The sequence below is a fragment of the Syngnathus acus genome, chromosome 5 (assembly GCF_901709675.1).
Source record: "Syngnathus acus chromosome 5, fSynAcu1.2, whole genome shotgun sequence".
NCBI lineage: Eukaryota > Metazoa > Chordata > Actinopteri > Syngnathiformes > Syngnathidae > Syngnathus > Syngnathus acus.
In genome coordinates this window covers 12,661,642-12,684,554 of record NC_051091.1, presented here as the reverse complement: position 1 = coordinate 12,684,554, position 22,913 = coordinate 12,661,642, and the positions used below count along the sequence as shown (strand labels likewise).

At 44.8% G+C, this 22,913-nt stretch overlaps 2 protein-coding genes, 1 long non-coding RNA gene and 1 other non-coding gene across 4 annotated transcripts in view; 1 reads left to right on the top strand and 3 right to left on the bottom strand.

The window, feature by feature from the left end:
* Nucleotides 1-353: 353 nt before the first annotated feature.
* On the bottom strand, nt 354-14,306 carry ahcy (adenosylhomocysteinase). Its single transcript, XM_037252576.1, has 11 exons — nt 14,154-14,306; nt 10,917-11,107; nt 8,952-9,027; nt 8,407-8,559; nt 5,820-5,932; nt 3,923-4,130; nt 3,423-3,510; nt 1,803-1,920; nt 1,496-1,618; nt 1,222-1,293; nt 354-808 (listed from the first exon to the last, which is right to left on the bottom strand). Exons 1-11 carry the CDS (start codon nt 14,179-14,181, stop codon nt 677-679), a joined length of 1,302 nt encoding a protein of 433 aa, XP_037108471.1. The 5' UTR covers nt 14,182-14,306; the 3' UTR covers nt 354-676.
* Nucleotides 8,149-8,276, bottom strand: LOC119123757. The gene has a single exon (XR_005098136.1). It is a non-coding gene; the product is annotated as a small nucleolar RNA SNORA17 (small nucleolar RNA).
* Nucleotides 9,021-22,789, top strand: LOC119123497. Its single transcript, XR_005098088.1, has 3 exons — nt 9,021-9,505; nt 10,840-10,844; nt 22,777-22,789. It is a non-coding gene; the product is annotated as an uncharacterized LOC119123497 (long non-coding RNA).
* LOC119123458 (charged multivesicular body protein 4b-like) overlaps nt 16,497-22,913 on the bottom strand; it is an 18,442-nt gene continuing 12,025 nt past the window's right edge. Inside the window, exons 2-5 of the mRNA XM_037252631.1 lie at nt 19,758-19,935; nt 18,040-18,154; nt 17,799-17,925; nt 16,497-16,908 (exon numbers count right to left, since the gene is read on the bottom strand). Of these exons, the coding sequence (XP_037108526.1) occupies nt 16,847-16,908; nt 17,799-17,925; nt 18,040-18,154; nt 19,758-19,935 (482 nt within the window). The 3' untranslated portion in view covers nt 16,497-16,846. The remainder of the gene's footprint in view (nt 16,909-17,798; nt 17,926-18,039; nt 18,155-19,757; nt 19,936-22,913) is intronic.

Sequence of the window (22,913 nt, the reverse complement as noted above, 5' to 3'; positions counted from 1 at the left end):
TACATCGCGGTTTCACTTTTTTTTTTTTTTAAATTCTTGCAAGAAATTCACATATAAAAGTCACTCCTCATTATAAGTTGCCCCCCCCACCCAAACTATGAAAAAAAAAAACGCAATTTATAGTCCGAAAATTACGGTACTTTGGAGCCTTGAATGCTTTTATCATTTTGAGATTTCAAATGAAAAGACAGTGGGTAAACTGTCAAGATGCTCAAGTTGGCTCAAAACACCTGCGATGTAAAGCAGATAATTCAAACTGTTGCATTTTTGTTTTCCTTCAATGAGGAATAGTATTCCTTGCCATCCTTTCAACAAAAATACCTATTGTATAGACACCTTGATAGTGAACAAAAAAAAAGGAAATTACCAAGTTTATTGTTCACAATCATCAGTAATGTTGCAACCATTAGTCAGTTGACAGAGCTGAGTGGTTCAAGTCAAATTAAATTAATTAGTCATGAAATATTAAGACCTTGTCAGAAATCCTCTCTGTCCTCCCCTGTACCTGACAGAAGACTTGGTGGGTGACAAGTACTAACTGGCAGAAGGCCACTGCAAGTAGTTAGTTAGCTAGCTAAAAATGCTCCAGGGAAAAGGCTTAATTTGATTCAGTTAAAAAGAGCAAAGGGCAGCAGATGAGTCTAAGAGACCACCACACTTTTTCTGGCTGCCAGCATCAGTAGCGGTAGTGGTCGGGCTTGAAGGGTCCTTCTGTGGGGAGCCCCAAGTATTTGGCCTGTTTGTCAGTCAGCTTGGTCAGCTTCACGGCCAGCTTGTCAAGTGAGCCTCCGCCACCTGTTCGTACCAACTGCACGTGTGCACAAAAGCAAACAAAATTTGAAAACAGACCAAAACGGGTCCAAACATCACAGAAAAAAGTAAAGAGAAAAGCAAAGCCGGGAGAAGGCACAACAGTTTAAAATAAAGACATTGTTTATGAAAGCTAAACCAAAATTACTCTTCCCAAAACACGGGGGAGGCCTGACAGACAAACAAACAAAGCTGAGAAAAATAAAAACGAAATAACCAAACTAAAAAGGACGAGAGCTCAAAATGGGAATAAAAAAAATAAAAAACCAACAACAGGTGGGGGGGGGGGCATTAAAAACGAAACCAGCAAGGAAAATATTAAACAAAATGGATGGAAAAAAAAAAAAACTCAAAGCAAACAGGAACCCTAAATGACAACCAGAATAACAGTAGTATTAAGCACCATCTGACCTTTTTGGGGAGGAAATAGACGCCTACGTGGTATTTGTCATTGTTGGTCCACAGTTCCATCTGAGCCAGAACCTGAACACACAAAAGTGTTGGAAATACTCTACATATGGCTCATTTCATAGTACTGACTCCACAAAATTTCATTTCAACATATGATTGGCGAAACATACGTATGGTTTTCTCTTAACATTCAAAGGAAAAGCCAACATAGGAAGCGTGACGTTTTGCGTCGAGCCGCCAGGGCTGTCGATATAGCGACGATGCTTAGGGGCACCTGATTCGTGAAGGAGTTGCTCATGACGAACGAGGGGTGTCCCATCGCGCAGCCCAAATTCACCAGCCTGCCCTCAGCCAGCACAATGATGTGGCGTCCACTCTTCATCCGGTAGCGGTCCACCTGCAGCCATAAAGAAGCAGCTCTTAAGCCTTTCCGTTTATCATTTGAGTCCACAGTCTTTCATCTTTTTGAAGCATATCAGCTGGCGTTGGCGTCAACTCCTTTGCACTATTTGGAGTTCCTTGCAGAGGATAAAAAATATATCACATTGCCGGTGTACTGTTCTATTTTTAGTGTGTTTGACCTGTGGCTTGATGTTTATCTTCTCTACAGCGTTGTGGTTGAGCCAGCTCATGTCGATCTCACAGTCAAAGTGTCCGATGTTGCACACGATGGCGTCGTCTTTCATGCTCTCAAAGTGCCTGCAAGAAAACAAAACAAAAAAATAAACCTTAAGCAAAACACCTCAGCGAGACCTTTTGTGTTATGACCAAGGATGAGCACCCAAGTCGCTACAGACGGATTAGAGTCAGTACTACAGAGTATAGATCAGGGGTGGGCAAATCTTTTGACTTGCGGGCCAAATTGGGTTCTAAATTTTGACTGGGGGGCAGATCCAGGAGTAGATGGATGTAGTGTTTGTGTGAAGTAATGACATGTAAAGGTCATTGCTTAAAAGGTTTTGGCCTTTAGTAGGTAGTAAAGCATGGATATTCGAAAAAAAAAACATTTTTGAAAACAAATGCATTTATTAATAGCATTAAAAAAAAATATTTCACCAAAAAACTATTATCAATGATTCTCAATTATGACACTGTTATTATGAATAACAGTTTCCATCACTTCAGCAGCTGCAGGTCAGATTTATGAAAGATGTTTATAATTATGAGGCGAAATCACATATAACGACAAACATTCTGACTAAATACATCATCTTGAAGAATGAGTGAAAGAATACATCTAAATAAAGTAATAAAGAAATCAAAACGGCAACACGGTGACGGATATCTGAAAATCAGAGCAGAGCTTTAACTCAAACACCTGGTGACAGAGGTGAGGAAACGGGAAACACTTCCTTAAAGTTGGCCTTAAAACCTTTAAAAGTTAACATTCGTTGCAAACAGGTGGTGCATGAATGTCCTTGAGCATCCTACATTGTTTGAAAATGAGAATGGTCGCTAGTTTCAATCCCTGCTATTTGTACAAATTATTTTCAAAATGCATTTATTTACAACAAACTCCCCTTCATTTTCAGTGGGAACAGTGTTGTTGGTCTCCCTTTTTTTGCTAGTGCATCATAGTCTGGAGTCAAATTTGTTGTGGCAATTCTTAGGATAGAGCCGAGCTGACACACGTAGGTCGAGCCAAATAATTGTCCACTCTTTTTTAAACACTAGGCACTCTGTGTCCACCTTTCTTTTTCTTGGAACACTCATTTTAATGGAAGGATTCCAGGGGAAGGTTTGTGGGTGGCTTTGGCGTAAAACTATCTGAAAGCTCAGCACGCGAAATACGAGAATGCTGACGTCACAGCACACACTCGAAATTCGGCACTGATAGGAATAGAGCGCGGAGTGCGCCGGGTCCGTACTACTGAGTACGTACACGCATTTGTGAGTGTGCACCGAGCTTTCTGACACTGCTTCCGGGAGTAAATGCGCGGGTGGGCGTTTCCCCATCTACTGGGGAAACGCAATCATTGCAGGGAAAATGACAACAAAAAAAAGTTTAATAATACAATTTATTCAGGTTGGGCGGGCCGGATTAAACGGCCCAGTGGGCCGGATGTGGCCTGCGGGCCGTAGTTTGCCCATGTCTGGTATAGACTGACGTGAAATCAAATGCTAGCGCATTTCAAAGCCAAATTGTGGATTTGTGATGAGTTGCGTGTGTGCAGGAGTAGAAGTGTTGCGGCGCCACCTACTTCGCCTGTATGATGTCCTCACAGCCGGTGGTGGTGACAAAGATGTTTCCTTCATGGCAGGCTTCGTCCATGGTGGTCACCTCATAGCCTGCAAGGTACATTGCATAGGAATAGTCTGCACACCCCTGTTCCAAAACTAGGTTATCGTCAAAGCGGCACCCTCCCGAGATTGAGCACACCAGGCAGTGTTTAAAAAAAAAAAAAAAATGTTACAATTTAAAATAAAAAAAATAAAAAATCAAGGTTTCATCAAACACCCAATGCTCAGTCACTGGTAATGAATCTCTTTTTTTAGGACGCTTTGATCACAGGGCTCGCTAAATGAACGGTTTCTTTTGAGCTAATGGCGTGTGTGTGGCCCTCAGCTTTTTATTCCTCCTTCTCAGGAGGACTCTGGCAAGTAGGCAATGAGTTCTGTTCTAAAAATTGCTGACCAGTAATGGGACACTGGGACTTATTAAGATTCATCACAGAAGGAGAATGTCAAAATTGCTCCTCACCCTCCATGGCAGCCTGCAGGGCGTTGATGGGGTCGATCTCCGTGACGATGACGCGGGCTCCGAAGGCACGCAGCGCCTGCACACAACCTTTGCCCACGTCGCCGTAGCCCGCCACCACCGCCACTTTGCCGGCGATCATCACATCAGTGGCGCGCTTGATGCCGTCAATGAGGCTCTCGCGGCAGCCGTACAGGTTGTCAAACTTGCTCTGAGAGCGAGACGGCCACACCGGTCAGTCCTCGCGCTCTTTTTCCATCGCATTTACTCACATTGACATTGCTTCAGAGTTTAAAAAAAAACAAAAAAAAAAAACAAAAGCAACTACCCACTCAACTCGCCCACATTGGCATACCCAGGACATACTTACAAAATCAAAATTAGTCAATTTCAATGAATCTTAGAAAATTACCGTAATTTTCGGACTATAAATCGCGGTTTTCTTCACAGTTTGGGTGGGGGGGGGGGCGATTTATAATAAGGAGCGACTTACCGTGATTTTCCATGCATAATGCAAAAATTTAACTAATTTATTGTCCTAAAATCTGTGGTGCGCATTATGCATGGGTACAACCATTTTTGAAGAAAATCTCCCTCGAAATAAAACTTGAAATCACCTTTCTTCTCGTTTGTTGTCAATCGCGCATCGCATTCAGCCATCCTGCCCAACACACTTAGTCAGTAAAATTCATAATTGACGACACATCGTTTGACGCGATGGTGCAATCCTTGGTGGTGTGTTATTGTCAAATATTGTTTGGTTTTTAATCTCCATCGCAGACCGGATATCATACGGAGGCCGCCATGACCGTATGCGCAGAACGGATGCGCAAGACACGTCAGCTATATAAAGAGCGAGAGTTCAGTTCTCTACCTATTAGTTTCAATTCACAGTTTAATTAGCAGTTTCAATCAGCAAATAACAAAATGCGTATTACAGGTAATATTTTATTTCACAACACTTTGCCTTGTTCCTTTCTTCGCTGCTGTTCACTTCAAACACGCTCCATACGAACACAATGCTCTTGTATCAGACGCTTGCTCGATCACCTGCTCGTTTGCGGTCACAATGTACCCTACACAAATCCGAAGCATTTCTTCGCTATCGAGTTTGCTAGCGCATGCGCAGTGATACTGACCGGCAGAATAACATCCGGTTGTTCCCGAAGATGATCTTTTTTCTGAAATAATTTTACGTTTACGGCCTGTAGTCTATATGTAGACGCTCCAATTTCCGCAGCTTCCGACGCCGTCAAATGACGACAAGCATTCGTGCCGATTGTATCCGGTTATAACCAACCTTTGACCTGTCGAACCCGGAACCGCTGCCATTTTGCCAGTTTATGAGTCACGCATGCTAAGTGAGCGAAGCCGGACGATCGCGATTCACGATGGAAGATGCAAAAAGGTGAGCTCCGGGAAATTATGATAGACTCGAGATAGCAGGGTGAAACTTTTAGGGAACAATTATCATATAATGGTTATTGACATATGTGATTGCAGTGATGATTCGCCCTAACGTATTTCCTCTATGTATTGTTTTATGCGAAACATCTATACATAGACTATCCGCGTCTATGGGTACACAGTCGGCGATGGAGGTCTTCGATGCAATCGAAGATGAGGACGCAGTTGTGGATAAAATCTTTATTGTGCGACTTATATGTTTTTTTTCACATTTTTGGGCATTTTATGGCTGATGCGACTTGTACTCCGGAGCGACTTATAGTCCGAAAATTACGGTAGTCTAAATGGGGAAGGGTGTAGTTATTTTTTCAGAAAAAATAAAACTTCTAGTGTTTGATTACAAAGGATTTTGCTGAGGGAAAACGAAGCCAGAATACGGTAGCTGGATGTAAGAATGGTACGATGACAAGCGTGTCACGTTGCGGTTTGGTACCTTTGTGACCGAGTCGTTGACGTTGATGGCGGGCACCTTGAGCTCTCCCTTTTTCATCATCTTGTACAGGTTGTGGACGCCCGTGGTGGTTTCCTCTGACAGGCCGCGGATGCCTGGGGAACAGACGCCGCCGCTTTAGTACGTGGCGTTCAGAGAAAGCACATTTGTCATATGTTTTGATTTATATGCTAACTATCTTTATAATGTATCTTTCACAATTCATTTCCGAAAGATAGGTATTATGAGTGTTCTTTGATAAGATATGTGGTTGTAGATATATGTTGCAAAAAATTAACAGTTTTCATTAAAAGGAAAAACTCCAGAATTGATTGTGCCATTTTGATGTACAGTCAAACCTCGGTTTTCGAACGTGCCGGTTCTCAAACAAATCGGAATTCGTACAAAAAATTCGATATTTTTTTGCTTCGGTTGTCGAACAAAATTCGGAGGACGAACCTCGCAAGATGAACCTCGCAAGATAAGCCGAAAGGACCCGAGAAAACCCGACCGCACGGCCCGGATGCCAACTGACTCCGTTCGTTATTGTATTTTCGTTACCTTGAGGATTGTATTAACACCTAATCATGCCTCCAAAGAAAGCAAGTGGGAGCAGTAAAGCTATCCTAAAACACAAAGACGCTCTTAAAGCAATGAGACAGTGAGCGCCCGGCGTGCTGCGGTTGCGCGATCGGACCAAATTAAGCTCCCTGCGCACTGAGGTCCACTTAAATTTTGGATAGTACATCAGGACTTTAAAAATATTTTCTAAATTTCAGCGACGGCTCTGTCACAATAATGCGACCAGCGCGCTGCAGTTGCGCGGTCGGCGGCGCGCTATGGTCGCGCGTTCGGCGGTGCGCTGCAGTTGCGCGATCGAACTAAAATGCGCAAATGAAAAAAATGCAGGTTTTTTTGTCTTGGAACGGATTAAAAATGCTTCCATTATTTGTAATGGGAAAAATAGATTCAGAATTCGACCGATTCAATTCTCGAACCGCCTTCTGGAACGGATTGTGGTTGAAAACCGAGGTTTGACTGTATTACAGTGCCTTGCGAAAGTATTCGGCCCCCTTGAACCTTTCAACATTTCGCGACATTTCAGGCTTCAAACAAAGATATAAAAGTTTAATTTTTTGTCAAGAATCAACAACAAGTGGGACACAATCGTGAAGTGGAACAAAATTTATTATTTATATTTATCGTTTTGCATTGTGGCCAAAAAGTTCGATTTTGGTTTCATCTGACCAGAGCACCTTCTTCCACATGTTTGGTGTGTCTCCCAGGTGGCTTGTGGCAAACTTTAAACGAGACTTTTATGGATATCTTTGAGAAATGGCTTTCTTCTTGCCACTCTTCCATAAAGGCCAGATTTGTGCAGTGCACGACTGATTGTTGTCCTATGGACAGACTCTCCCACCTCAGCTGTAGTTATCTGCAGTTCATCCAGAGTGATCATGGGCCTCTTGGCTGCATCTCTGATCAGTCTTCTCCTTGTTTGAGATGAAAGTTTGGAGGGATGGCCAGGTCTTGGTAGATTTGCAGTAGTCTGATACTCCTTCCATTTCAATATAATTGCTTGCAGTGCTCCTTGAGATGTTTAAAGCTTGGGAAATCTTTTTGTATCCAAATCCGGCTTTAAACTTCTCAACAGTATCTCGGACCTGCCTGGTGTGTTCCTTTGTCTTCATGGTTCTCTCTGCGCTTTAAACAGAACCCTGAGACTATCAAAGAGCAGGTGCATTTATACGGAGACTTGATTACACACAGGTGCATTCTATTTATCATCAGCAGTCATTTAGGACAACATTGGATCATTCAAAGATCCTCACTGAACTTCTGGAGTGAGTTTGCTGCACTGAAAGTAAAGGGGCCGAATAATATTGCACGCCCCACTTTTCAGTTTTTTATTTGTTAAAAAAGTTTAAATTATCCAATAAATTTCGTTCCACTTCACGATTGTGTCCCACTTGTTGATTCTTGACAAAAAATAAAAATTTTATATCTTTGTTTGAAGCCTGAAATGTGGCGAAATGTTGAAAGGTTCAAGGGGGCCGAATACTTTCGCAAGGCACTGTATATTCACCTTGGTAGCCCACCAAGCAGAAATATTTTTTTAACAAAATCGTTGAAATTGAGTGATGAAATTAATGGTTTTGGGGTTGCTATACTGCCAAAATCCGGGAGTTTCCAGGGGGAACCCCCAGCCCCCTGCCGCCCCCAATGGGGGCCTGCGGCTCTCCAATGGGGGCATGCGGATCCCAGACCCCGGCTACTTTTCAGTGGTTTTTCACATTTGCCGTTCTCATCCCTGTCAGAGGGCCACGTGTCGGCAGTCGGTCGAAAAAACGCTGAGTCGTCACCGTTGTCGACTCGGCGCAAATAACCGCCTTTGCTCTCTGCCGCCTTCTGACACGATGGCAACACCGACTGCTGCACCGCAACGCCTCAAGGGGCATCCTAGAGTACGGAAAAAGGCTCTTCGTGTGCTCGGCGGAGCGCAATCCTCTTGTCGTTCAATCCCCGACACATAAGAGTCCCTTTAACCTCAGCACTTTGATTCCGACGAGAAGCGCTGCCGTAGACTCACCTTGGAGCAGTTTAGGGTACTTGCTGTGGACCAGGTTGGTGAGGTCGCCACCGTCATCCAGGATCATGTTGAGAGGTTGCCCGTCTTTGAAGAAGATGGTCTGCTCGATGCACCACATGTACTCCTCGTCCGTCTCGCCCTTCCACGCGTACACTGTGTACAAGTTTGCGGGCAGGTCAAAAAGTTAAGCTGCCCGTTGATTTGCGGGGGTTGCGTTCCATCCGCCCGCAACAGGTCAAAAGACACCAATTTTACAACCATCAAACTCCTTTAAGGGCACTTTTCAAACAATTCTCCAAACAGGAGGCACTGTGTGCTTGCTTCACGCCGTTTGTCACTTAGACACACGCACACAAAATTAATACACTACACTATACACACACTATAAGCAGGTCAACAGTCATTTAAAGTCTGTAACTCAAAACTCCAACTGCTACTTTGACGCACAACAAGAAGACAATATTCAAAGTTGTCCAGTCCCTCTCTTCTGCTTTCTCGCTCAGTGCTACAGTGGAGGCAGTCCGAGGAAAAGCTGTCTGGGTTACCTGGGATGCCAGTTTTAGCGATGGCTGCTGCAGCGTGGTCCTGAGTGGAGAAAATGTTACAACTGGACCACTGAACCTGCCATACAAACAGACAATGACAACTTGTCAGATCCTAAAGGACAAAAATAAGTTGGAGGAAGGGGGGGGGGGTATTTAGGTTTTCTCATTGGGAAGATGTATTTTCAAGAAGGTCTAAGTTTTTATTGAATTGTGTTTTCCTGTGCGAAAATTCAAGTCCTACGTTCGAGGAAATAGTGTTGAGGGGAAAAGAAGTGTTCAGATACGAGAAGTTGTTTTCTCTGGGAACTAGTTCTTTAAAATATATAATAATAATAATTCATTAAATTTGTATAGCGCTTTTCAAAGACCCAAAGACGTTTACAGGGAAACAAGGCGAGGATGTACAGGGGGGGGGACGGGGAGGAGACAATAGGATAAAGTTAGGAAGAGGACACCAGTTATGGGTAGGGGAGGTCTTAGGCTTGAGAAAAGAGGTAAGTTTTTAGACGGGACTTAAATATGAGGAGTGAGGGTGAGTCGCAGACAGATTGAGGGTGCTGTGCAGGAGAAGGCTCTGTCACCGAAGGATTTGAGTTTGGATTTTGGGACTGTCAGACATGAAGTAGCGGAGGATCGGAGGGGACGGGTGGGGCGGTAGGGCATAAGGAAGTCTGATAGGTAAGGAAGAGCCAGGTGGTGAAGGGCTTTGAAGGTGAGGAGGAGTATCTTGTAGATCAGGGGTGGGCAAACTTTTTGAGCTCGCGAGCTACTTTTGAAATGACCAAGTCACAAAGATCTACCCACTAAAAAAAAATATTTTTATATACATATATATATATATATATATGTCATCGTGAAAAAAAAAGTCCTACTCCCATTCCCTATGAAAGTGATACTTCTGACTATGGCCAGCTGCCCCACTCATTTTTATACCCTTTCTTAAGTTTAAGAGAAAAAACAGGGTTCTGACAATTGGAGGGAACTCGCGAGCTAGCGTGTTTGTGTTGTGTTGTTAGCGCTGTTGTTTGTACACGCGTCAAGTGCGGAAAAAAATAAATAATTTAATATCACGCGATCAACCAATAGTGGCTTGGCGATCGACCGGTCGATCGTGATCGACGTATTGCGCACCCCTGTTGTAGATGATGCGCTCTTTGATGGGGAGCCAGTGAAGAGAGTGGAGAATGGGAGTGATGTGTTCGCAGGACTGGGTGTGGGTAAGGAGGCGGGCAGCAGAGTTGTGGACTAGTTGAAGTCTATGGAGTGAGTGAGCAGTGATGCCAGTGAGAAGGGAGTTGCAGTAGTCAACCCGGGATGAGATGACGGCATGGATGAGGGATTCAGCGGCAGTGAGAGAGAGGCAGTGTCGGATTTTGGCAATGAAATATGAAATACAATATAGAAAAAACTAAGCTATTTATCCCAGAATGCCCAGAATTTGTCAACTAATTCCTACTCAACAATGTGGTCAGAATTTTACACGTCAGTGCAATAATTCATCATTCATCACAAATTCTTCAACGACTTGTATGGACTACTCCAAATCCTCCAATTTGAGCCTATTGACATTATATATTCTCACAAATCTTTTGTGTACTCTGAATATCAGCTGTTGGATTTTATGGAGCAAACCAAAAAGTGCATGGTGATCAATTTAAACACCGTTTGCACCGTCAATTTCAGACAATGTCTTCTTATTTAGTAAAGGAATGAGGGGGAAAAATACAGATCAATCAATTACTAAAATAATGATTAGTTGGATAAAAAGATTTGAAAGACGAATCGTCAATGTTTAGTTGCGTTGACTCGGCCTTCGCTCTCAGTCACCTTTTGACGCAGCTGTAACACCGACAGCTGAGCTGTACTGCCTCAAGGGGCAAACTCACAGGACACGTGCGGACGCTGCGCCAATGCCGACTGCGTAATCAAGCGGACGCAAACGGAGAAGAGCGAGCGAGCGCGGACCTCGGCTCCGAGGGCGGTGAGCGTCTCAATGAGCACGGCAGTCTGCAGAGTCATGTGCAGACATCCGGCGATCCGGGCACCCTTCAGAGGTTTGGAGGCGCCGTACAGCTCCCTCATCTTCATCAGGCCCGGCATCTCGTTCTCGGCGATGTCGATGGCCTTGCGCCCCCACTCGGCCAGGCTGATGTCAGCTGAGGGACAGGGCAGGGGGAAAGAAAAGATAAATTAGCAAGTCATCCTCACTTTTAAAGTCAGGAATTGAAGTCATCTCAACTTTGGCGGTAATTTCTTGGTGTACCACTAGAGCCCAAGTAGCACTAGTGGTACATGCAATAAATCAGTGGTCCCCAACCACCGGGCCGCGGACCGGTCCGTGGGTCACTTGGTACCGGGCCGCCAAGCCGCACAGAAAAAAAAAACAATTATCGACGATCAATTAATTCAGGTCAAGACACTCGTCCCGGTCACGTGACATGTTTCACCAGTCGAGCCCGCAAAGCTAATATGTGGCGACAGGCTAACTAACCAGGTAATGAAGCATTCAAAACTGCTTCAACACATGGAGACCAAGCATCCTGCAATAAAAGACAAACCTTAATCACTTCGGGTGTCATTGTCTCCGATTACGTCTAGATGGGACCGGCTCGTTTCTGAGAAACAAACTCAGTGCTCCCACTAATTCAACGTAATGGTGAGTTTTATTTTTGTCATTTGTACTTGTTTTTATGTCAGTCGTATCATTTTATTTCATCGTATTTATATATTTATTATAAATGTATTATTTATTTATTTATATAAATTTATTATTTATTTATATAAATGCCGGTCTGCGAAAATATTTCTGACATGTACCGTCCGTGGCGCAAAAAGGTTGGGGACCACTGCAATAAATGGCCCACAAATTGTCAGTTTACCAGCTCAGTGACCTAGTGGTAGAGTGTCCGCCCTGAGACTGGAAGGTTGTGGGTTCAAACCCCGGCCGGGTCATACCAAAGACTATAAAAATGGGACCCATTGCCTCCCTGCTTGGCACTCAGCATTAAGGGTTGGAATTGGGGTGTTGGATCACCGAATGATTCCCGAGCGCGGCACCACTGCTGCTCACTGCTCCCCTCTCCCCCAAGGGATGAAAATCACACGGGGATGGGTAAATGCAGAGGACAAATTTCACCACACCCGGATGTGTGTGTGTGACGATCATTGGGACTTTACTAAGAACAGGACCATTTAGTATAGCCCTGAAACTTATTCTTGAAAACCAGGACATTTCAAACGGACTAAGCAGAAAATGTGCTGGCAATAGGATGATTCAATTTGTGCTTTGGTCCATAACATCATTAGAAAATCAGCCAAAGTTTGATTTTTTTTTTTTCCACCCCAAAAAAGCAGTTGTTTGCAAAGGTCTTATTTTGATATAAAACTTGATCAGTCTCCCTTTCTGAAGGGACTACAGAAAGAAAGTGTATTTGAGTGATTCCTCAGTTTATCCACAAGTTTTCTACTTTCACCTAAAATTTCAGGTTTAGATTTACTGGGCCCTAATAAGGAAATAAAAGCTTGTCTGAAGCCTTGTAGCCGATTAAAATCTACTGATTATTTCCAAATTGATGATGAATCAGGAACAAAAAATCATCCCTAAAATGTATTACTTCAAACTAAAAGCATGAATTTGTAAACATTTCCTTTTGATTAAATACGTGCTTTTCATGAAGGACTACAGAAAGTAATTACATGTTTGGCCATTTAAATTGAAAAGTTGTCAATTGATTGTGCACCTTACAAACTGGTGGTGCAATGGTTTTTAAAAAAAAAAAAAAATTTAAAGTCAGGGAATGGAGGACCAGCATTTGACAGATTGACAGTCTGTAAATCAACCACTGGCCGGAATGCCGGACGCATGAAACAAGGCTGAATTTAACGGGTGTACGGACTTTTGCCCTTTGCTCTTATCTGACCCGCATGCTGTTGAGCAACATGCACTTTTCAACTGACTTGACTCATTTTTGCAGGACAAGACAATGTGACATTGCCATGTAAAATGTGAAGGAATTTTAGAAAATAAATTATTCGCACTCAGGATTTATAGACTATCTCTGAGAGTGTGGCTGTCAATTATTCATTCGTCTCTGTAAAGCCTCTTCACGAGATCATGGGCATGCTGAAGCTTATCCCAACAGTCTTTGGGCAATAGGCGGGGGGGAACACCCTGAAGCAGTCGCCAGCCAATCGCGGGACACACAGCATGAACAACACAATCACATCTTTCGGACAATTTGAAGTGGTCAGTAGGCCTTTGGAATGTGGGAGCAAACCGGAGTACCTGGAGGAAACCCACGCAGGCACGGGGGAGAACACGTATTTATGTAAAAAATAACATGTACATTTGTGTAGAAACGTTTTGCAATAAAGTATGGAAATATAATGACATTTGCAATGAAATACACACAACTAAAAAGATAATGAAATAAACACAAAGGAATTTTGAACTTGCGGTATTGAAAACCCTCCCTACTTAATGAAAAAATAGGTGCTGTGAGTATGAAAGAAATAAAAGTTTGAAAACATTGCAACTTATCTAAAGTTTTGAACATTTTGACATTTAATCTAATGGTATGTAGAATTGGTATCCCATTGATGATTGCTATCAATCATGTGCTTTTAACCCAAATGTGTCTATTATTACATTAAAGTACAATTTTGTGGAATTTTTTAATTAGATAATATGCAAATACGGTGACCATTAATTTACTTTAATTTGGCATTTGAGTTGGTAGCGAGCACGTGTGGCACTACAACAGTCTGCTGCTGTCATTCACCCACCATAAGGGTCGTGGCGTATTGCATCATGGGAAAAGGCAGTTTCGCAGGCATACGTCCTGTGAGCCAATTTACCCTCGCCCACAAACTACAAATCCAAAAATCCTACGCAGTTGATGGTCATCATGCGATTCCTTTAAAAAATGCTTAATTGCGAAATTGAACAAGCAGCTGTCCAAAAAAGATCTCCATAACGATCCAAACACATAAGCGCTTTGCAATTCAAAACGCGGATTGTTAACGTAGAAAGAAACGAGGTTATTATGAGAACAAGTGTTACTATACAAAACGTAAAAAGCTTTCCAGATCTCGTAGTGATTGTGCCCCCTCGCTCATGCTAGCGCGCTGACTCGCCCTAAAAACATCGCCACACACGCGCGCAAACTCGACCTAAAGAGAACAACCAAATTCAACACTGACCAACTTTGAAGGCAATTTTCTCTGACATGGTTGCGAGTTCGCGTGTTGCTCGAGCTTGGCTGGGTGAAGTGGCTGCAGCCTGGCCGATGAGTAGAGGCGTAGAGGAGGAACCTAAACACGTCGCCGTGCTTTTCAAGATTGAGGGCGGTGCTTGGAGGGCGATTTACGTTTTCCAATTGGCTGAACGACCACAACCAAATATAACTGACGTGTTCGTTGAATGGTGCGGACACACCTCTGCAAATGATGCGTTCAAGTGCCGCATGTGGATGCCTGTCACTAGTTTGGTGTGGAAACTGACAGCTTGAGCTCACGTAATCGTTTCTTACGACACATCTTATTTAACGGTGTCTTGTGTTTTGAAGCGAAAATGTACAACTGAAGACAAACACACGGACACAAATACACATGGGCAGACTTATAAAACACTGACCACCTGCGCTCGCGTGGAGCCTTTGAATCCCCGTCGCTACGAGTTCCCAGTACGGCCAAGTATAAGCGTGCAACCAAAAAGGTTTGAATGTGTAGAAGTTCAGAACCCAGCTGTGGTTAGCACTCATGTTGTGAACAGCTGTTCACATCTTCCAAGCTTGCCGTTGTGTCATAATGATAAAAAAAACCCCAACATTTTTGGTACACTGAAAAATAAACAAAATCTGAAAGGTCTCATCATGAATTTTGAATATCAGGTATGACTCGATGCACTTTGTTGTAATTTGATTTTTGAACTGGTAAACTCAAATTTGGTCAAACATCAGGGGTCCTTGCTGTCAGTGCCGGTGTTGTACGCAGGGGCAAGAGGGGGCAACGCCCCCTCAAACAGATGTCCTGCCCCCTCGAATCAAACTTTTAGAAGTGAAAAATCGAAATAGAAACACACGTTAATCAGCCCCCTCTCTTCTCTCATGTCGGTGCAGTGGGTGTCCTCACACAGCCTGCTGTCAGGACTCCGCGCCCCTCCGTAAACATCCAATCACTGTGAGTATGCAAATGAGGCAAGACGCAGCCAGAGAGTGTCAAGTTACAGTCAGCGCGGTAGGAGTTGGAAGAAGCAGTAAAAACTCCACCAAACTCGTCGTAATGACCCGTGATATAACTAATGATTAATGACAACTCAAATAATAGTTAATATAACATTCATATTATATGTCCCCCCCCCTGAGAGATTGCCACCTTATTGTGGTCAGGGGGTTTGCGTGCCTCAGTGACCCTAAGAGCAATACCAGCAGAAGCTTTAATCTTCAGGTGGGACACCCAAGCTGGACAGGTATTAGTGTAGAGGCCTGACAGAGTGCAATCCACTTCTCCAGGTGGAGATCTGGACACACAGCTAACAACTGCCGTGAAGAAAACACTAACCGTGTTATAAATGTGTAAAAAAAAAAAAAAAGAACATTCCCCCTTCACATTTCTGACTGCCCCCTCTTATGTGCATTCCTAGAACCGGCCCTGCTTGCTGTATTAATCGTTGCGGCATTGAGGAGATAGTCATAGGACAGGAACACTCTTGATGAGGTTTCATTTGAGGTGTGATTTGATCCACTTTTGCTGTCATTTGTTAACTTTTCCCCCCATTAGTCCTATTTGTCACTGGCCCTACAAAAACATTTATTGGTTATTAATAAAATTGTATGCCACTAAACTTTGTTGTTTTGGTGGATCATTCTGGCAAAATGCGATTGGACCTTGAACTTGAAACAATCACAAAGTAGCCAATGTTTTACTTTGGATTGATCATTGAGTGACAGACCCTCATTTTAAATCACTGCACTTTTTGCCCCCCCCCCCACCTGCTCATCTAATTTAGACACATTAACACACAATACCAGTGTACAGGCACTGCAAGCACAAACATTGACACACACACACACACACACAGACACACACACAGAGACACACAGACGCACACACACAGAGACACACAGACGCACACACACAGACGCACACACACAGACGCACACACACAGACGCACACACACAGACGCACACACACAGACGCACACACAGACACACACACAGACACACACACAGACACACACACACACACACACACACACACACACACACACACACACCACACACACACACACACACACACACACACACACACACACACACACACACACACACACACACACACACACACACACCACACACCACCACACACACACACACACACACACAAATAATGCCACTAAGCCGCACAGTCCACACAACAGCCTCGTGTCAAAGTGAGGCACCGTGCGTACTAGCGTCCATTTTCATGTGTTTAGCATGCGTGTCGAGGTTGAAGTCGACACGCTCATCAATCTCAATCTTCCTCAATCAAGCAATTTCTTTTGGTAGATTTTAGTCTGTCAGCTATAGTTTATTGAACACCAGAGCTTGATGATAAAACAATCCCACAAGTCAGGACGGGACATTGTTTCCTGTATCCGCCGTCTTCACCTAAATGTCTTTTTTTCTTCTTCTCATTTTGTCTTTTTTTAAGAATAAAAGCAGCACAAATATTTTGAGTGGTGGCATTGTTGTTGTGTGCGTGTATTGATTGTTCACATTGAACGCTTCCCCCTGAAGAGGATGCACAACAGGGTCCGGCATGAACGCACACTTCAGGGTGGCGGCTCGCCAGGAGGTGGGTGGGTGGGGTCGGAGGGGCGCCCCTGCGGTCCCCCCCCCTCATCCACTTGAGTTTAGTTGGTGGCCCAGGCCTGCAGTTCGGCCATGTCCATGCCGTCATCATCTTCCTTCTTGGCTGAAAGGCAACAAAAAACACGAACATGTCATTGCAGAGCTCCAACTCCTAACACAGATGTGTCCAAGTAGACCCACAAAAAAAAAAAATTTAGCAATATGCAATTTGTCCAGAAAGAAAGAAGGGCGCTGTGGCTCAAGGTGAACATTTGTTCATAGTAACTATTTTGAAAATGATGTCCAGGTTGATCAATAGTAGACCCACAAAAAAAGCCAAAGGAAGTCAAGCCTACAGAGAAAAAGGAACTCTGCCACTTTGGGTTTGAAGCAGCCAATTGGCGCTTGCTTGTTTAAAGGACATATCTTGGAAAATTGATTTTTTATTTTATTTTTTTTAAATCAATTTCTTGTGTATCTGGTGTATCCATTCGTGTAGAAAAGTGTAATATGTTCCTCCAGGTGCTGCAGAGATACGGTTATGATTGTTTTGAGGGGCTATTTTTTAATCTGTTCAGATTTCTCTATTTTCTATGACGTTTTTTTTAATTATTACATCACATCCGTTGAGGCGGGACAAACCAAACAAGGTAATTGGTGTTGCCAAACGAAAATCCGAGTCATAAACATGGCGGATTCGCGAATCCACCATGTTTAAAACGAATCCGCCTTGTTTATAAGTCGGTGAGACTTTTGTAGTTCAAACAACTCAAGGATGCCGAAGTGGAGAGATCAAAATGTTCCGTTGTTGATTGTTTTAATAGGTAAGTGTTCTCTGAATGAGTTAGTGTGGTGTGGTGTAGGTTGATGAGCTACAAAAGAAAAAAATGGGGCTGATTTTGCAAACTACAGGCCTCATGCTATAACCAGGTGTTGAGCATCGCTCCAAACATATGATCTTCCAAAGGCTTTGAGGGAGGCATTTATTGTTTCTTTTGCCAAAGGACGGCTCACCTGGTCTGGACGGCAGCGACACAGACGGGACGCTGGGCAGGTTGACATTCGCCATTCCTTCCACGTCCAGAAGGTTCCTGTCCAGCTCTTCTTGCTCAAGCTCCTCCAGCTCGGCCATGAGCTCATCCTGAGGAGTTCAGTGGTTATTGTCAGGCGCCAAAGGTCACCACGAGGGTTGTGTGTGTGTGCGTGTGTGTGTGGGCGGGGGGGGGGCATGGGGAACAAGTCAGTGAGCTCCTACCTCATCCACTTGATCGCCAAAGCTGATGGGATTGGAAATGACGTCCGTGATTTCCTGCGCCAGCTCCTGCTGCTCCATGATGTCCGACATCAGGTCGTCCACGCTGTCCACGTTCCTGCCGTCCCAAACAAGTCACAATGTGAACATTGACGAGCTGGTAATTTCTGGATCGTTTCCGAGAAAAATGACATCTTTTCAAAACGAGACCAACTTTTAGATGACAACCAGTGAACATGTGTAGTTGAATTTCCCAAGATTTCTGAGTTTGAATGTAATCGTAGGTTGATTCGGTTCGCTTTAATAATGTAGCCAATGAAATCATGATTTGAGCTGGTGGGGATAATATTTTCTTAAATTTACATACACATTTTAAAAAAGTGACTATTTAGCCCAGGGATGGCCAACCAGTCAGAGACTAAGAGCCACATTTTTTACTGTCATCGCAAAGAGCCACATCATACACATGAGCACACATGACCACCCCCCCACGCGCACACGCGCACGCACACGCACACACACACCCCCCTCTGCTCAGCCAAATTTATTGTGTGACATTATTATGTCACGCACCAACATGATAATGACAAATTGACTCCTACAGTACTAAAACCACAGACCAAAGACCACGTTTTCAACAATGAACATTGTGTGCATTGTCTCACACAGACAAACTCTCAGTTCAACAAATTCCACAAACAAAAACATACGTTTTTTCACTTACTATGTGTGGCGGGACAGATCATTCGTTTTAGTTTGTCGTTTTCAGGAGACAAGATTTCAATAACGTCACTGAGGCATATTTTAACGAACTCCACTTCATTGTATGGCTTTTTAGCCCGTGCAATGTTCCAAGCCAGTTGAAACAATGCAAGTGTGACAGTCTGAGTGCTTCGTAATTTTTTTGAAAAACTGTACCTATTTTTCTGCCTGACTTTTCAAAGTGTCCAAACTTGTGCTTGCGAAATTCAGTCCCTTTTGCAAAGTCCTTATCGATATTGGCATGAAGTAAGCTGAAGTGGCGCTGAACATTTGAAGCTTTTAAATGCGCTAATGACGTCCGACATATCAGGCAGAATGGCTTGCCATTACGTTCAACAAAAAACAACTTAAACTCTGTTAAAAACGTCCTGTGTTCATCGTCATATATTCGTTTAGCTGTGCATTTTTTCCTTGCCATTTTGGCCGGGTTGGCCACCCCTGGCTTAGCGTCTTGTCAGCTTTTCTGGACCTAATGGGCCCCCGTAGTCACAGTCGCCATTCATTAAAAAGCCAGCAAAACCAATCGCTCTGCCCTGTGTTCATCGTCATATATTCGTTTAGCTGTGCATTTTTTCCTTGCCATTTTGAGAGCGAAATTGACACTCCTCAAATGGGTTTGTCCCTCCTCCTTTGCGGGATTTCACCTCACGCGCATGCGCGTTTGACCAAAATACCATATTGAACTCAAGCGAAGCAAATACGCACGAAAAATAAACACAAATGTTGATCTGAACGTAAAAGAGCCGCATGAAACCAGCCAAAGAGCCGCATGCGGCTCGCGAGCCGCGGGTTGGCCACCCCTGATTTCGCCAATCTAAATACGAAAAGTACAACTTATTGGGTCATTGGGAAATTACAACAACCTTTGTATTTAATAACCTCCACGTGGCAACTTTTTGGAGACCTCATTTACAGTGACGTCTTTGCGTGCGTGTGTTCGTGCATGCGTGTCGTCTCACAGTTCTTTGTGTGCGGCCTTCATGGCCTTGGCGGCGAAGCCCATGTTCTTCAGAACCTCCGTGTTGGTGTTGGCGTTCTCTAGCGCCTCCCTCTGGAATTCTATAGTGGACAGCGTGCCGTCGATTTGCTCCAGCTGCTTGCTGTAGCGTTTTTTCCTCTTCAGGGCCTGCAGCGCCGCTGCGCCCACGGGAAAGGAAGGGCAAAGTGAAGGAGTTAAGAGCATGCGGTCAGCAAAGAAACTAAGCACAGCTGGGTAATTTAAGAAGACCAATAAATGGACGTGGATAGGCTTGGACCTGCGGCTTTTCCCAGTTACATGCCGTCATATGGTAAATTGTCTTTCCCTTCTTTTGTGAGCTAAAATTTGAGTTGCACCTTACGAGTGACGTTACCCAATTACAGGGACTGGGATGCACAGGCATGTGGCCAAGACAAGTGGCGAGGTGGGACTGTAGGCCACAACTCCTGAGCAGATTCTCACACACAGATGATTTGTCGCCATTTCTCAATGTCTCCTAGCAGGCCACACCCCTTAAAGGCATACCAACACTACAGCGCTTGTGAAACAGCAAACCTGACGTTTTCCTTACAATCTCTTTTACTTGCCGGTGGCGTGTTTTGAAACAATCGGGAGCGGTGTTTCTTCATTCAAAACATCTCTGGGGGCTCTGGAAGGGATTATTGACCACCGCTTTGCATCATTTGCAAGCACACAAATCGGGATCGTATCCGAATGACACTTTGACGCGAGGTCCTCTGACAACGCAGTCAAAATGCAGATCAGATGTCAACTGGCAAGTTGAGAAGGCAAAGCAACAGAGAGGACAGATTGCAGTCTGAGTCAAGCGGGACTCTTTTTTTTCTTTTTTATCTGATTAAATCCTATCTGATTAAAACATACGGCAGCGGCTTTTCGGCTCAGCGACTGGGCAGACCGACATCTTAAAAGAACAGCGCAGATGCTCCGCTCCACTGTAAAAAGCGGACTGGAAAACAAAAGCAAGAGTTGAAACATGGCGCACATCCAAAAGCACGTCTTAGGCTACGATTTGAAACCGACTACTCGGACAATGTAAAGAGGCTTTCTTTCTTTTTTTGCAATTTGCATTGAATAGTCGACAAGCATGTTCAAACTTATTTACTCGTCAGAATATTTGTCCTCCGCTTTGTGTGTGCAGACTAAGACCTTCTGCACGTACAACAACGACAAACCTTGGTTTACACCGAACCTCAGGAGGCTGTGCAAAGTCAAGGAGGAGGCCTACAGGAGCGGCGACCGCGACCTGTTCAAGCAGACCAGAAACACACTGAATCGAGAGGTCAGGAAAGCCAGGAGGTGTTACGGGGAGAACCTGAAGAGACACCTCTCTGCCAATCCTGATCCCTCAACAGTGTGGAAAGGTCTGCAGAGCATCACGGGCTACAAGAAACGAACCCCCCCGTCCTGAGGAGAGCCCAAGGCTTGCTAACCAGCTAAACAGGTTCTACTGCAGGTTTGATCGGTCCTCCCACACAACGGGACTTCCTGCAGCACAATCTACATACTCACCTCTCCCCACAACTGCTCTGTCCACACCTCTATCATCGTTGTCACCCACTCTCTCTCTTGCAGAGGCCGCGCCCGCACTCCAGATCCGCGAGGAGGAGGTGCGCCAGATGTTCCGGAGACAAAAGACCAGGAAGGCACCGGGGCCAGACGGCGTGTCACCTTCCTGCTTGAAAGTCTGCGCTGAGCAGCTGGCGCCCACCTTTGCACGGATCTTCAACCGTTCTCTGGAGCTGTGTGAGGTGCCCTCGTGCTTCAAGAGCTCCACCATCGTTCCAGTGGCCAAGAAGCCCGCCATCACAGGTTTGAATGACTATAGACCTGTCGCACTGACATCTGTGGTCATGAAATCTTTCGAGAGGTTAGTGCTGAACCACTTGAAGGATGTCACGGGCCCCCTGCTTGACCCCCTCCAGTTTGCCTACCGGGCAAACAGGTCAGTGGATGATGCGGTCAACATGGGACTGCACTACATCCTGCACCACCTGGACACCCCAGGAACATACGCCAGGATCCTGTTCGTGGACTTCAGCTCGGCGTTCAACACCATCGCTCCTGACATCCTCCAACAGAAGCTCATCCAGCTTGCGGTGCCTGCCTCCACCTGTCAGTGGATTACCAGCTTCCTGACCAACAGGAGACAGCGTGTGAGGCTGGGGGGCATCACATCTGACACCCGGACCACCAATACTGGAGCCCCTCAGGGGTGCGTCCTCTCCCCACTGCTCTTCTCTCTCTACACCAATGATTTCTCCTCAGGTGACTCTCCTGTGAAGCTCCTGAAGTATGCAGACGACACCACTCTCATCGGACTGATCCAGGACGGTGATGAGACTGCGTACAGACAGGAGGTGGAGCGGCTGGTCCACTGGTGCAGCCAAAACCACCTGGAGCTGAACCCGCTCAAGACCGTGGAGATGACAGTGGACTTCAGGCGTGACCATTCACCACTTTTACCCCTCACTATCCGCAGTAATACTATTCTCTCCACAGACACCTTCAAGTTCCTGGGAACCACAATCTCTCGGGACCTGAAATGGACCGGCCACATAGACTCTGTCCGGAAGAAGGCCCAGCAGAGGCTGTACTTCCTGAGACAGCTCAAGAAGTTCAACCTGCCACGAAGGCTTCTGAAGACCTTCTACACTGCCATCATCCAGTCTGTCCTCTGCACCTCCATCACTGTCTGGTTTGGATCGGCCTCCAAACAAGACAAGCACAGACTGCAACGGACAATCAGGACTGCAGAAAAGATCATTGGAATCAACCTCCCATCTATCCAAGACGTGTACCTGTCCAGGACCAGGAAACGTGCAAGGAACATCTCTACAGACCCTTCTCACCCAGGTTGCAGTCTGTTTGAACTACTCCCCTCCGGACGGCGTTATAGAGCTCGGTACGCCAAAACCAGCAGACACAGAGACAGCTTCTTCCCCCAGGCTGTTGCTCTGATGAACTCACACCACTCTTAGAGTCTCAGAGTCATTACTGTACAACAACATCCTGCTCTCCACACCTTTTTTGAATTTGTCTACACTGTTTGTACTATGTGTCCTCTCTGCATCCATTGCAGCCTGGTCATCCTGGAAGAGGGACCTTCCCATCTGTG